Source organism: Capsicum annuum, chromosome 9 (genome assembly GCF_002878395.1).
Source record: "Capsicum annuum cultivar UCD-10X-F1 chromosome 9, UCD10Xv1.1, whole genome shotgun sequence".
Classification (NCBI taxonomy): Eukaryota; Viridiplantae; Streptophyta; class Magnoliopsida; order Solanales; family Solanaceae; genus Capsicum; species Capsicum annuum.
In genome coordinates this window covers 217,852,367-217,868,016 of record NC_061119.1, presented here as the reverse complement: position 1 = coordinate 217,868,016, position 15,650 = coordinate 217,852,367, and the positions used below count along the sequence as shown (strand labels likewise).

Genomic DNA, 15,650 nt, shown 5'->3' with positions numbered 1-15,650 from the left:
AATGACGTATATAAACCGTCCAAAAACGACCCACTAAATCGCACTAATATAATACGTGCGTATATAAATAAATCCTAAGCCCAAAAACATACAGGTTTATACCACCACAAGCTTTTCCTCCGCACCCCAACGGAATCAGTGGTGGGCTCCGCGATTGAGCCTATTGGCTCGATACCTCTACTACCACCATAGACCCCCCAAATAATCTCAAACATGAGTCGCACCGCGAACTTTTCAGGGCCGGATCAACAAAGTTCGGGTCACAAACATCGTTGTTTCAATAGTACCCGCTCGATCTTTCTATTGTCGTTGGTGCTGATGTTGGTGTTGGTGCTAATTCCTCTATATCGTATTGTCAAAACTAACGAAACTATTTTAGAGGTTAAATTATATTTCTGAGTAAAATACGAAATAAAACAAAATTAACAATACGATAAATATTTTATGAGTTTTCTCTCAATATTACATAGCAAAAAATAAAAAAATTTGAGTACCATTACTTGGGTAACACGCTAAGTGCTATTGAATGGACAAGGTAAGAGTTGAACCTCGAACACTTGTTATATAATTTTTTTTATTCCTGTCACTAAACTGTAAGCTTTGATGGTCGCTGAGCAACTTCATTAGATCTTCAACTCGATCATAGGTCACGATAGTACTAATGCGATTTCGACATAATGGACATGTCTTGTTTTTCGTGAATAACCAAGGGAGAACACAATCAACATGAAACCTATGACAACATGCAGAAAGTATAAGTTTGCATGCATCGTCTTGTTGTTCGAATTCTCCTAAACAGATACAACAATCTCTATTCGTGCCTTCGATTATTGGATGAGTTACGATTCCACGTTGCTCATCGTCACGAATGTCTATCACTACTTCTGTTGTCGTTGGTGCTGGTGCTGGTGCTAATTCCTCTGTATTGTTCGGACGTCGTCGTTTTTTGATCCCTTGGTACAAATATATTAAAATAGTTAAACCCCCTCCTACAAAAACGAACCAACCAAAACCTACCATTTTTTTTTAATTGTTGGGGATGAGTTAAAAGAAATCAATAAAGGATCTATGTATATTTATAATTTATAATATAAGTTGTTAATTTCAAAATCCTTATAGGAATAGGAGACAACTATTTTTCGAAAGGTTTAAATTTAGAAACTTTTTAGAAATACGTGTCCTAATTAAATCCCAAATCATATTTGGTTACTTTTGACTTACCATACATGTTAAAATTAAATAAATAATATAAGCAAGTTTACTATATACTCTTTGAATATAGTGGGAGGGTGGCAGGTATATAGTATATTTAGTGGGGGTATGCGAAAGTTGGCTCGAACACCATGATTATAAATAAATAAATTTAATGTCTTGGAAATATATTGAGTAATGAATAATATTTAATAGTAAGGGTAAAATGGGTAGAAAAAAAGTAAATTATCCATTGATTTTTTAAACTGGACAATATTAATTATTGGACATCTATTTTTAGTATTGTGGACAAGTATTGTTGGACGGATGGAATAATTTTTTTTCTTTATTTAAATTTAAATTAGGAGTATGTATATATACCTTAAATTTCATCTAGAGTTTGCGTAAATAGTTTCATTTTTGGATGTGCTTTTAATTTTTGAGTGAGTCGTAAAAATAATTTTTTAATGAATCATAAAATACTTAATATGATTTATACTATCAAAATATATAGCACACATACAAATAGACAATTTACAATAAGTATTTATATTACGACTTCTCATTTCTTAAGAGTAAATATCTCAAAAGATCGCTCGACTATGAGGAATTACGTAGAAAGTTCATTCGACTTTGTTTTGTACTCCCAATAAAATCATTCAGCTTCGTATTTTCTCTTATAAAATCACTTAACCAAGACAATTGAATGTCTTTGCTAAGTAATTCTCAAAGTTGAGTGATCTTTTAAAATATTTACTCCGGTTTTCAATATCATATGTATATAACTTTAACTCGTAATATTACATAAAAAAAATTGAATTGTACTTTGATTTCGACATTACAATATCTCGTCCAAAAAAACAAAACTCGACATCCTATTGAGTAAATTTTGAACATGAGTCTAGTGAAGTATCACTAGACGGTGAGTCTGGGGAACTAGTACGACACTGCAAGTCTAGTGACATATCATTGATTTCACTGCGTAGTGAAGTATCACTAGACAGCGAGTCTGGTGAATTATTACGACACTGCAAGCCTAGCGAAATATCAGTGATTTCTCCGTGTAGTGAAGTATCACTAGACAGCGAGTCTGGTGAATTATTACGACACTGCAAGTCTAGTGAAATATCACTGATTTCACCGTGTAGTGAAGTATCACTAGACTGTAGGTCCGGTAAACTATTACGAAACTACAAGTCTAGTGAAATATTACTGATACTAGACGGTGAGGACGGTGAGTGAAGTAAAGTATCACCAGACTGTAAGTCAGGTAAAGTAACACTAGACTGTAGGTCCGGTGAACTATTACTGATACTAGACGGTGAGGACGGTGAGTGTAGTTAAAGTATCAACAGACTGTAAGTCAGGTAAAGTATCACTAGACTGTAGGTCCGATGAACAATTACGAAACTGCAAGTCTAGTGAAGTATTACTGATACTAGACGGTGAGGATGGTGAGTGTAATAAAGTATCATCGGACTGTAAGTCAGGTAAAGTATCATTAGACTGTACATGAGTCTACACAAGGGACGTGTCCTATATTTTTCTACCCATGGTTTAATACATAAATAATGAAAACTATGACAACAAATAGGAAAAATAAAAGGCATCTCCCCATGTTTAGTTTCTTCGATACAAATCGAGCAATTGCTGTTTATTCCTTCAATTCTCGGAGTTTTTATTGTTTCTTCTGCAATATTAGCAGTCATTGGTGTTGGTGCTAATTCCTCTTATTATTCGTTTTAATTGAAGGTTAATAAACACTGTAATAACAAAGTAATCAGAATTTGAAAGACGTGACATATATATATATATATATATTTTATTGTTGGTGATGAGTTGAAGAAAGCAATTAAGAATTTACGTGTATTTATAATATATAATTAAGTTGTTAGATTTTTTGAATCCTAATATGTGTGGGTTTTAATTAATTTAGAAACCTTTTAGGAGTAGGATTAAGCCTATTAAGGAAGGTAATTTGTGTCATAATTAATATAATTAAGGATTGTTACATACTCGTTCGTTTTTTTTAGCTGTCATGTATACTAAAAATAATTATTTCTAAATATTTGTCATTTAAAAATTAAGAGACGATTCAACAACAGGCAAAGCATACATTGTCCATACCACTTAGAAGAAGTAGAGATACTGTTTTCGATAGACGTCCGATTCAGGATAGAAAGTACAAAGATATGTAATAAAAACAGAAAACAAGATGAAATAATACGCCAATATAGAATAACAGAAAATAAGATACCCACAGATTAGAACTATAAACTATTTATCTGAAATCACAAATATCACCAAAATACAACGAGCAAGAAACTATAAGACATATGCAAAGCGCTACGACTATTGTCACGACTACAAAAAAAAAAGATGAAATAACACACCAATATAGAATAACAGAAAACAAGACACCCATAGAGTAGAACTATAAGCTATCTATCTGAAATCACAAATATAGTCAAAACACTACGAGCAAGAAACTACATGACATACATAAAACACTACGACTATTGTCACGGCTACAAACAAAGCATTCCTTCCTACTAGGATTTGGTTTAGGAGCTGTTGAGGGCATTGTTCCACCAGCTCCGGAAAAATAGCAGGCACGTGTTCTAAAAAAGCCTGTAGAGTTTGCCACCGTTGGCGCTTTTCGTTTTCCACATGGAGAATTCTTTGATTCATTTGAAAAAGTCTTTTAGTGGTGACTGGATCCATCTCTCCCTTTGCTTTGCCAAATAGAGAAAGCGGCTTCTATTTATAGACGTTGGAAGTCCTTTCTCTTTCTTAAGAGCTGCTCAAGGTACCACCAGCCCTTGGCACAACGATCAGGTCAAGCAAAGCGATGTTATTTTCAATTCATTTTTGAAGCCCTAGGTACCGCGCAATCCGTTTCGATCTATTTCAGTTGCCAGTGAAATGGCATATGGGGAACTCTCCATCTAAGTGGTTAATCCGACGAGTCAATTCTCAATGCCGATGCATCCGTGAAATGGGAGGGAGATCTGCCTGAACTTAGTCCAGTCCTATTAAAGATGGGGCTCAACTCCCATGTACTAACCCTCTATCCTAATCTGCATCCTCCACACGTTCCTATCTGAGTGTACTGCTCCATTTCCTCATTAACACATATGAATTCCACACACACACACACTGAATTTACATCAAAAGTTACAAGATGTCTTCTTCTCAACTGAGTTCTTGTGAGAAAGTAGCATTGAAAAGATCAATGAAAGCTTCAACTTCCATACTAGAGAGACATGAACAAGAAATATATCCATACATAGAATAAGGTCGATCCGTTACAATTCTTTTTGTCGAAACGCTCTGCGATGCAATGTATGTACACTTTACCATCGATATGTGCCAGAAGACTAAAACACGAGATGATTGATGTAGCATCGTCAATTTTGGATGTTCAAAAAGTAGAAGTTGAATCCTTGTCATGATGTTCATTGCATTCTCCATAGACGCTTATAGTATGCCACTCAAGAAGCCCCTAAAAGAATGTCAATTTACGCGAAGATAACTTAGACTACGATCTCAACTTTGATAAAACCAGAAGATGATCACTTACCAGAACCCCTGTGCTCTTTTTGCTTGATTTCTGCAGAAGTTGTAATCGTTGATTCAGTGTCGTGTTGATGTAGAGTTAACAAGTGTACGAGTTTATAACGAGTTCAGGTTCATGATCTGTAGCGTACCTTGGTTTTCCTTCAAATGCATCGTTCATTTCATCAACGCTTGGCCTCTTTGCGAATGTTGCCAAGGATATGTATTTTTCCTTCCCAGGCGATTCATCGACTCTCTTGTATAACTCGTAAGGGTATGGGTACGACATCCTACAAAATGAGAAAGTTCATAAGACTGCGAATCTTGATTGTGGATATTCAGCCGTCTTTCTGCAGAGGCCTACAACATGAGTTAGGTCATTGCGACGCAATGAGTGTTGGTCTCCAGATGGTTTCGGATGGACCAACAAAGTTTGGGGAAGAATAGAGTCAGTCGAACAAATTCCGGAGAATCTGTGGACTAACACACATCGAAAACTCCAAAAAAAATCCTGAAGATGATGTTCGTCATGGTGAAACAATGAGAGTACTGGTCACCAGGCGGCTGCGGATGGACCCACCAAGTTAGGGGCATAATGGAGCCGGTCGAACAAATTTTGAAAAATCTATAGACTAACACACACCGAAAAATCCTGGTTCCTATTTCAGGACCGAAATGCCAAAAAAAGTGACACCGGTCATGACGAAGCCATGAGTATTGGTCACAAGACGGTTTCAAATGGGCCTGCCATGATTGGGGCAGATCAAAGTCGGTCAGACAAACTTCGAAAAATCTATGGACACACTAAAAACTCTAAAAATCCTGAATTCTTGTTTCGTGACCTCGAACGCCAGATCATGACGAAACAATGAGTATTGGAACTGAATGCGACGAACAAAAAAAAAAAAGGGCAGCCCGGTGCACTAAAGCTGCCGCTATGCGCGGTGTCCGGGGAAGGGCACCACCACAAGGGTGTATCGTACGCAGCCTTACCTTACATTGCTGTTTCCAAGGCTTGAACCCGTGACCTCCTGGTCACATGGCAGCAACTTTACCAATAACTCCAAGGCTCCCCTTCTCAGTGCGACGAACAAATTCCAAAAAATATATGGACTAACACACACCGAAAACTCAAAAAATCCCAAATTCCTGTTTCGTGACCTTGAAATGTGAATTTGCATTTCTCACTAAACCAATAAAAAGAGCATTTTTCATGCCATCCTTCTTCTTGATCGTATGTATCATGGCAAAACGAATGAATAGCATAGAAACAAATCTAACCTGAGTGCGCCCATAATAGGATATTGCGTTCCGGCATAGTAGAGTAGCCGGAACTGGTAGCATATCTCAAACGATGCGGCATATTCCAATCTCTTATCTCTACCCATTGTCTTGCAGAGTACGAAACAGAAATCAGAAACTAAGATGAAGTCTCCTACAACGTTCATCATTACGGCTCAGTGGTTACTACTTACTTGCATAATACCGCTTGAACCCGGTAAATCCTGCACAAATTAGTACGTGATATATCAGCGTCAAGCCATTCGTAATCATTTAATCATAGATGAATCAAAACAAGATTACGAATTTTCAGTATAATTCTGAAGCTAAATTCATGGAAGAGAAAATAGTGCCTCTATTAGTTAACAGCAAATGCGTGGATGTGTTGGTATTTATATGTTTACGCTTGTTGATACACATTTTGCTTATGTACATGTGGAACGATATCTATGTTACATGGACTTGGCTACGAGTGTTGATCTCTGCGCTTATGAGATACTCAAAGGGAGTAACAATACGTCCAGCAACTAAGATCCTAACCTTTAGTTTGGGGTTGACAAGTATAACTGGTCGGTTTCCAGCAGCATCAGTCATCGCTTTCATATCCTGCATTATTCAGCCGGGGAAAACGAATATAATAAACTGAATAAGATTAATACGAGGAAATTACAGCAACTGGTTCGCGGTGAATCACATCTATGATGCAATTTCCGACAGCATTCTGGGGAGCCACTAGAATGAACAAGTCGTCTTGTTCGCCAACCTCCTTGCCACCTGAAAACACACACATAAAATTGGTAGTAAACCCCGTATCACAATGAAGAAAAATGTTTCGTGTGCACAGATAGATTTTATGTTATGTCTCAAGAGGACCATTTATAGATTGCAATATGCTTCTAAAAACATGATATTGGATAAGAAGTGAAAGTCATCACGTGCAATTTTAATCTCTGTAATACCTATCGAACCAATGTTGACAAAGGTGCCCAACGCGCCATAATCACCCCAATCCATGAACTCTAATATCTTTCGACTTCCTGCAAGCTGCAAAGGCATCCCAGCGAGTGCACCTTCCCCCATAGAACCTTGAACACAAACCTACGAATGATATCTGGAGAAATGAATATGTATAAATTAACTAAGCGAGGAAGAGAATAACCATCAACAACACATACCTTGACACGCTTTCCGTCATCAGCAAATGAAAGAGCAAGTACCCGAATAAGTTCCATTAGCGTACCTATTCGATAAACATCCTGTGGATTTAAGATACTGTCAAACCTAAATAAACTATGGGCATATGATGAAAAGTGTTTTCTCACCATTGAAGGATTCAGCTCCGGGATACTGATTTCGATCTGTCAATTCAAGATAAAGGTATTAGTCTAACATGGATTTACGCTAATATAGATGGAAAAAACCTGGAATCCTTGTATAGGTTCTGAAACAAGGGAATGTCTTAATTAAAACGATAACAAATCAAAATTATCTTATAAAACAGTTCGACCAACTCTTTGAATCAGAGAGTATACCTTTAGTCGAGTTTTCCCATCATTGACAGCTCTTTGAGTAGCCTGAAGCACATCGGTGTAGAAATATTCCCTGATTTCTCTCGAGTGAGGAATGTTATTCAGTCTAGTCGGTATTCCTCTCCAGTCCTATAAAGATTTATTCAAAATCGTCAAAGCTAAAAAACAAATCATGTTTCTTTCTGTACAACTCTCCTACAGACAGACAGAATAAAAAAGAAAATGGAAATTTACGGTAGCAGATAATTACCTTATTCAAAGATGTTATATCAGCTCGAGTACTGGAAATTACTGCTGCTTCTGCAAGCAAAATTATGGTTTATATATGGATGCTTTAGTTTCTTCTACGATCACACTTGGGAAATGCTTTAAACAATCACACATACTATAAAGTGTAAGCGTAAAAGCTGCAAAGGCTCTATCGTCTTGTTTCTGGCCATATTAGCTTCACAAAATATACCATGTTAATTAAGTTCCCATTTGGTTTAAACTCCAAACATCAAACAGCCTAATTTAGCTTCATTACGTTTACTCCAGGCAAACGGGCTACACAGCACGAAGGGCAACAAGATCACAAATATGAGTAAAAAGAATAGAGATGTTTCAATCATCGCGATGGATGCAAATGGCCTAATTAGAAGATTTCAGAAAGGACGAAAAGCATGGGCACTGATGATGAGAAATATGATTAATCATGTCTTACGTATTCTTTGCATCTCTTAGACGATTATATGCTGACGAAGTCAGCAAGAATGTCGATTTGGTCATAACATTGCTCTCCATAGAATTGAAAGAACCTAAAGAGAGATATTTCTAAAGAAGAAGAAGCTTCACACCTGATTTTCTTGCATCTTGTTCCTCTTTCTGCACACGTGACAATAAGGAATCAATTTCCTCAAACACTGCATCTTTATCGCTGTTCCCATCCACCTGTATGTCACACTTCATAAGTAAAAATTACTAGAAAAACGTACAGAATTTTAAAATTATAACAGGAGTAAATGCCAGATCTACCTTTTTCATTATATTCGAGTACACTGGTAGTATTGCTTCAGCATTTTGCTTGTATATTTGCAGACGTGATTTCACCTGAAACACATTTAGCACGCCTGGTTAAACTGCAGACTTGCGCGGATATATTAGATGCTTCAGCTTTTCTAGATATCGCGAAGATGGACAATAGGATTAGTCTATATTATGGTGCCTTGAATAGCAGAAACACAAAAATGGCTTGTATATGTAAGCATTTCTTAGTAGCGTGGGGGTTAAAAGTACCTTTTCTTCCGTGTCATCAGGACGAGTTATGAGCCTTGCTTTGATGTCCTCGGTCTCTGGAGGGAAATGAGTAACATGGTATATCTTACCCGTGAGAGGATCTAGCTTTCTACCGACACATCTGTCAATAAGAATCTCATCAGGAACCTGTAGAAGAGAAGGACTTTTTGTGTAAAAGATCGAACGCAAATCAAATTGAAGAAGAAGCGGACTAAGATCTACCATAAGCGCCACAATGCACCCGTAAGGATCTCTTTCTTAATTTAGATTATCGATTTTCTGCTATTTGAAAAGACAACTTTCATATACAGAAAGCATTCAACAGATTTATAAGAGGTTGTCGACTGGGCATTAAGTATGTTCTTTAGAATTGCTAAAACCGAAACAAAACTTTTGAAATTTCAATTTGGTGAATGCACTTCGTATACAGCTATGCACTTCGTATGTTTGAACTTGCATAATCCCACAACTCGGATAAATAAAAGTTTCGGACCACTTTTAGGAACTGTCCAAAGATATTTCAAGTTCTATGATGGTTGAGCATAGAAAATTTCAAAATGCAGCGTGTTATCAACATTGCAACGTCATACCACAAACAGCAACAAAATTTGAAACAGCGACAATAACATCTGACCTATCCTTAAGTAAGCTTTCAAACGATCATCTTATTTTTGACGAGAAAGGGAATGCAGATTAAGTAATGATAAGAGTTAACGTACATCAAGCACGATGTAGATATCTGGTCTGATGTTCAACCTTTCCAGACTTTCTGCTTGGGCCAACTTTCGTGGATACCCATCCAGAAGCCACCCTTTTTCTTTTGCATCTTCCCTTGATAATCGCGCTGTCACCATCTGAAACGGAAGTCCACATTTAAACTCACAAAACCGAAAGTTATTCATTAACAAAGCACTTGAAAGATCTCATACAGCTGTTACAATCTCATCAGGAACCAGGCGACCAGAGTTCATGTACTCCTTGGCTTTATTTCCGATATCTGTACCAGCTGATAATTCAGCTCGTAGAAGATCACCGGTTGATATGTGCACCAACCCAAACTGAAACAAACCGTGATAAAATATCATTCGACAGGATATTTTAAACCAACCAACACTCCCATTCACAAATTTCATTTAGTTCAACATAAACAGGCAAACCACAAAAGACACTTTTTTTGGTTTGTTTAACCAAGATTTGTGTTACATAAGGCCAATGAAAGGGAAAGCACTCGCCTTAACGAGAGACTTCTCCATTCCCATTGCTCAAACCCGAGATATTTGGTTATCAGTAGAGGGATTTCATCCATCTCACTACATCCTTTAGTGGTCACGAAAAAACAAATAGCAGATCACATGGCACGTTATGGTATGCATGGGCATATTTAACACAACGCGATGAACAATCTCATATTTAACAAAACGCTATGAACAATCAACATTCAATCAACTATGCCTTAATCGTGAACTAGTTGGGGTTCGGGGGAATAAGCTGCTTACTATACATCACGCGATAATTCTGACCATCAAACAACAGACGAAAACAAAAGGGATCAAGAATGAAAAACCTTTTGTACAATTAATTCACATTGAGTCCCTTTACCGGATGCAGGAGCACCCGATATCATCACCTTTAACGGCTCACTTCTACCGCATATCACCTGCTAAAAAAATAAAAACTTCAGTTTTTAAAAATGTATGTATAGTATACAAGTACAATCGAAATTAAGTTATATACATTGTCAGTATAAAAATCAATTTTACTCTTATCACATCCGCCAAAGAATATCTACAACTAAACCTTCTTGAAATATGAGACTCGTAAACTTAAAAATAAGACAGATTACCTGCTACAGCCGACAAAAGGTGACCTAATCATGCAAAATTTTACACTAACGATGTATATAACTTAAAACTCATTACGATTACTCATGGTGACCTTCTTGAAACGTGAGACTCGTAAGCTTGAAAATAAGACAGATTACGTGCTACAACTGACAAAAATTGACCCAATCATGCAAAACTTTTATAACACTAGCGATGTATATAACTTAAAACTCATTACGATCATACATACTAACCTTCATTTTGCGATTTTTCCTCAAATGTATCCGTTGATTCACATAGTGATATGCGGTTAGTTGCTTCGATAAATGGAGAGAATTCAAAGAAATTGGCCATATTAAAGGTACTAATGAAGATCTTGATGACAAATTACAAGTATTATTAGTACATACTGTAGAAAATTTTTGATTTGAATAAATATTGTTATAGTTATTATGAGTAGAAATGTGAGGAAAATTCATAGTTAGTGAAGTTATCATAGCCATAGAAGCAAAAAAATAAAAAATAAAAAAAATGGGAAGAAAGAGTTATGACAATGGCAGATATTAACAGATTAACTACCACCACAAAAATCAATGAAATGATATTTGGGCTTTGACCCGATTTAAAAATGGGCCTTGAAGACTAATGAGATTGGGCCTGTTAAATGAGCTATGGGGTCACTATTTAAATTTTGACCTCGTTAAAAAATGATGCAGAAATATCGTTTTTGCTAGAATCGAAAAATAAGTTTTGGGAAGTCGTTAGGATTTCTTATTTGATATTGAGCACGACGTGTATTAACAATAAGTTATGGTGATCGTTAAAATTTGTGGCTCGACTAATTGTTAGTATCTTTTCGATATGTGTGGTTGAATCCTTGACGATTAGATGACAAAATTCTATCGATTATTATAACTTCAACATGATTTTTTGCTGCAAAGTTGATTCAAATCGATTCTAAATGACTTCAAATTTAATATACATTCTCTTAATAATAGTCCCAATAATCTTTATTGTTTGTCCAAATACTTTTTTGGCCACTGCAACAATAACATACTCAGTGTATTCCCACAAAGTGAAGTCTGGAGAGAGTAAGAGAGTAAAGTGTACGCAATTCATATCACTGCCTTGGATAAAGTAGAGAGACTGTTTCCGATAAACTCCCGACTCATGACAGATTACAGTAAAATGTAATAGAGAATATAATATCTAGAGACTGTTTCCGATAGACTCCCGACTCATGACGGATAACAGTAAAATGTTACAGATAATATAATAACTGACATAACATGCCCAATGTAACTGCTCAGGGTAGAACGTAAGACGTTACCCCTCCTACCTTCTGGGTAGAGAGGTTGTTTCTGACGGACCCTCGTCTCGAAAGAAACAATCAAAGTATGATTATAGGGAGAGAAACGACGTCAAATAGCATGATATATACAAGCAAATGAAGCATCAACAATAATAAGAAATGAAGAATATGATGAAACTTTACTTTAAAAGAATTTAACAAAACTTCAGGAGTTCATTGTTTTCTCTTCCAAATACCCTACAAAATGACATTAAAAGTAAAATAGAATATGCCTTTGACATCTGCCCGCTGCTCTTCGATGGCGCTCTTCAAGACGACGAGACTTCATCAATCCAGCTTCACTGATGAGAACAAATAATGTACAAACCAGAAAGAGGAAAGGAACCCGACGGTGCCTGTTGCAAACATGATAGTCAAGACCATGACGAGGGAGTATCCGAGGTAAAGGGTGGCGGAGACAGGGCCGCTTAAGCTCTTGAGGTCGAAGATTAGGTAGTTGATGGAGTACAGGAAAATGTATATAGCGACTGAGCCGGAAGCAAAGAATGACTTCCACCACCATTTCCAGTCCTCAACACATAGATGCATGTAGGTTAGGACAAGAGACACCTCAGCACAAACGACGACAAGGAGGACCATAACGATGAGGAGGAAGCCGAAGACGTAGTAGACACGACCCATCCAGAGACTGGACATGATGAAGAAGAGCTCGATGAAAAGAGTACCAAAAGGAAGTGTGCCTGCACCGAGAACCAAAAGCCAAGATGGATATTTCTGTGGTGGAATTTCACGTGGAATCTGGTTGGTTCGGACTGGATATTCAATGTGAGGTGCCTTTGCCCCAATGTAGCCACCGATCATTGTTAGGGGGACGGAGATACAGAACCAAAGTAAAATGAGAATGACAAACAACGAAAAGGGAATGGCCCCTGTGCTGTCACTACCCCATAACAAGAAGTTCAATACGGTCAGTATTAGGAAAGCAATTCCAGGGAAGAAACAAGCAGCCTTCCACGCAACAGAAACCCATCCCTTATGATCACCGCAGCAGATTGTCCTCCAAAGACGAACGGAAACATAGCCAGCTGCAACACCAAGAATCATGTAAAAGAATAACATACCTGTAATCAATGTTCCTCGAGATGCTGGGGACATGAATCCGAGGGCAGCAAACATAATAGTCACTACAGCCATCCCCAAGATTTGAACTCCATCCCCAACCATCGCGCAAAGAAGACCGGGATTACTAGGGGCACGGAAAACATCACCAACAACAAGTTTCCACCCAGATAACTCCTCGTTCATCTGTGCCTGAGCTTCTTTGTCCAGTTCATCATACCTCGCAAGATCCCTCCGGATTGTTCTCAAAAAGATCACGAGTACAATACCAGCCAAGAAAGTGATCACCATAAGGGAATTGAGTATCGAGAACCAATGCACCTTTGCACCTTCCATCTTCAAATAAGCATCCCATCTCGATGGCCACTTAACATCACTCTCAACAAAATTCACCTCATAACTAAAACTCACAGGCTCATTTTCTTTAATAGCCATAGACACAGTCGTTGGATCACACTTAATTGGAGATGGAATCTTACCATACATTTTAAGATTCTTCAACGAATCAGGCGTATGCTGAAAACTACAAGGTACAACCTCAAATCCAACAACCATATATCCAGGTGCATCAGACCCTTCATTTCCAACCGTCGATATCACCTCCGATCCATCCCCGGTTCCCATCACACGAGCCACATTCGTCTCCTCAAATTTATGAACAAGAACCGTAAACTTCAAATGATTAAACACATAATAAGCATCCTGAACCTTAATCCCAACCGGATACCCCGTCCAACGCAAGAAGAAATTATCCTTCTTCGTATACCGAATAGCAGGTAAGTTATCAAGAATCAAATTAACCTGATACATCTCATCAATCCTCTCCTTCAAAAGCTTAAACTCATCACTAGACAAAGGTTTAGTTTGACACAAGAAAACCTCAGTCTCATTTGTATACATCTTAAACCTATAAGGAGAATTCTCAATCCTATCACCCATAAGTAACTCACCAAGATTCTCAGCACTATCCTTAACACCCTCCTTAGGCTTACAAAAAGGCAAACTATAATAACTATAAGGCAATTCAGTATCAATAGAAGTCAATGAATTAACCTTAACATTCAAGAAATCACCAACCCCATATTTATGTGGATAACTACCGGGCAAATAAAACCCATAACCCAATTCACAAACCAAACAGATACACAAAACCCAAATCTTGAATTTATCAAAAGACACCATTTTTACACCTTTCTTGATCAGATCTAAATGAATGGCCAAAAGGGGGTTTTCTTAATACAAAGATAAGTACTTTAACAAAAGGGCATTCAATATATTCAATATATATCAAGATCTATGTATAACATGAAAATTAAATCAGATCTGATTAATATTGAAACCAACACAATGATAAAAATTGAATCTTTTTTTTTTTGTTAAAAAATCAAGATCTTGCTCACCTCTTATGGAAGAAAATGTGTAACATTTGAGCTGAGGAAGATTTGAGGAAGGTGGTGGAAATATAAAGACTATATGACTAGGGAATTTATACATACATATTATACATTTGTATTTATTAAATATACATATATATTATATATTTGTATTTGTTACTTTACTTCGTCGGTGGGAGACCTTGGTGTAGCATTTAGGCTATTAATTAAATGACTTATATGTCCTTACCATAGCAACGTGATCGGCGTAATTTCATAAAGTGAAATCTGATTACGTAAATCTACAACATGTCGTTTGAGAAGAATAGAGTGTATATCTAGACGTTTTCTCATTGACTTTAGTGCGCCCTTCTAAGTCGGCGGTCTATCGAAAACAGCTTCTTTACTTTATTTGAGGTAGTGACATGGACTGTGTACACTTTATCCTCCCTAGACGTCATTTTATGAAAGTAAACTGGATATGTTGTTGTCGTTGTAGACTTTAACGCGTCCTATGACTTGTATAAATTTTTATTTTTATTAATTTTGTGCTCTAAAATATGTATTTTTGATTGAAACAGATAGTGTATATACGAGGAATAAATAGTATCTAGCGAATACTAGAAAGTATGACTTACGAATCGTAGTTACTAATGTGACTTGCATATTGTAGTTACTGAATAGATTTATATGTACGTGTTGACACTTACAAATCGCGTATGGAGAATGCAACTTACAAATTGTATATGAGCGATTTTGTAAATGAATGTTACTAAATATATACGTTTTACAAATTACATTTACTGAATATGACTTACATCAAGTATATGCGCACGGTTGGAATGAAACTTACGAATTGTAAGGCTATACGACATGTTTAGCGAATGTGACTTACAAATTGTATTTTGATAAGTCATAGTTGTAAAATATGACCTAGGAATCACAATTACTGAATATCATTTATATGCATATACTGATATTTACAAATCCCGTTTATTAAATATGACTCACATGTACTCTATATGTACGTGTTGACACTTACAAATCGCGCCTGAAGATGCAGCTTACAAATTGTATTAGAGCGATTTTGTAAATGGATGTTACTAAATACGCCTTACAAATGACATTACGACTTACATTGTATGCATACGATTGGAGTGAAACATACAAATTGTAATTCTATACGACA

The 15,650-nt window shown here is 36.8% G+C and overlaps 2 protein-coding genes across 3 annotated transcripts; both read right to left on the bottom strand.

Annotated features, from left to right (window-relative positions):
* Positions 1-4,311: 4,311 nt before the first annotated feature.
* On the bottom strand, positions 4,312-11,220 carry LOC107840810 (adenylate kinase 5, chloroplastic). Of its 2 annotated transcripts, none has more exons than XM_016684742.2 (19): positions 10,912-11,220; positions 10,399-10,491; positions 9,764-9,892; positions 9,554-9,688; positions 8,835-8,981; positions 8,574-8,648; positions 8,396-8,489; positions 7,810-7,859; positions 7,563-7,688; positions 7,353-7,388; positions 7,206-7,286; positions 6,990-7,128; positions 6,725-6,804; positions 6,571-6,636; positions 6,225-6,254; positions 6,031-6,140; positions 4,902-5,039; positions 4,775-4,804; positions 4,312-4,696 (listed from the first exon to the last, which is right to left on the bottom strand). In XM_016684742.2, exons 1-19 carry the CDS (start codon positions 11,158-11,160, stop codon positions 4,672-4,674), a joined length of 1,833 nt encoding a protein of 610 aa, XP_016540228.1. In that variant the 5' UTR covers positions 11,161-11,220; the 3' UTR covers positions 4,312-4,671. The 2 variants fall into 2 exon arrangements, with proteins under 2 accessions (XP_016540228.1, XP_016540227.1); XM_016684741.2 differs by having other exon boundaries at positions 10,399-10,494; positions 10,912-11,210.
* Positions 11,221-12,129: 909 nt separating this feature from the next.
* On the bottom strand, positions 12,130-14,665 carry LOC107840809 (transmembrane 9 superfamily member 11). The gene has a single exon (XM_016684740.2). It carries the CDS (start codon positions 14,268-14,270, stop codon positions 12,297-12,299), a length of 1,974 nt encoding a protein of 657 aa, XP_016540226.1. The 5' UTR covers positions 14,271-14,665; the 3' UTR covers positions 12,130-12,296.
* Positions 14,666-15,650: the final 985 nt, after the last annotated feature.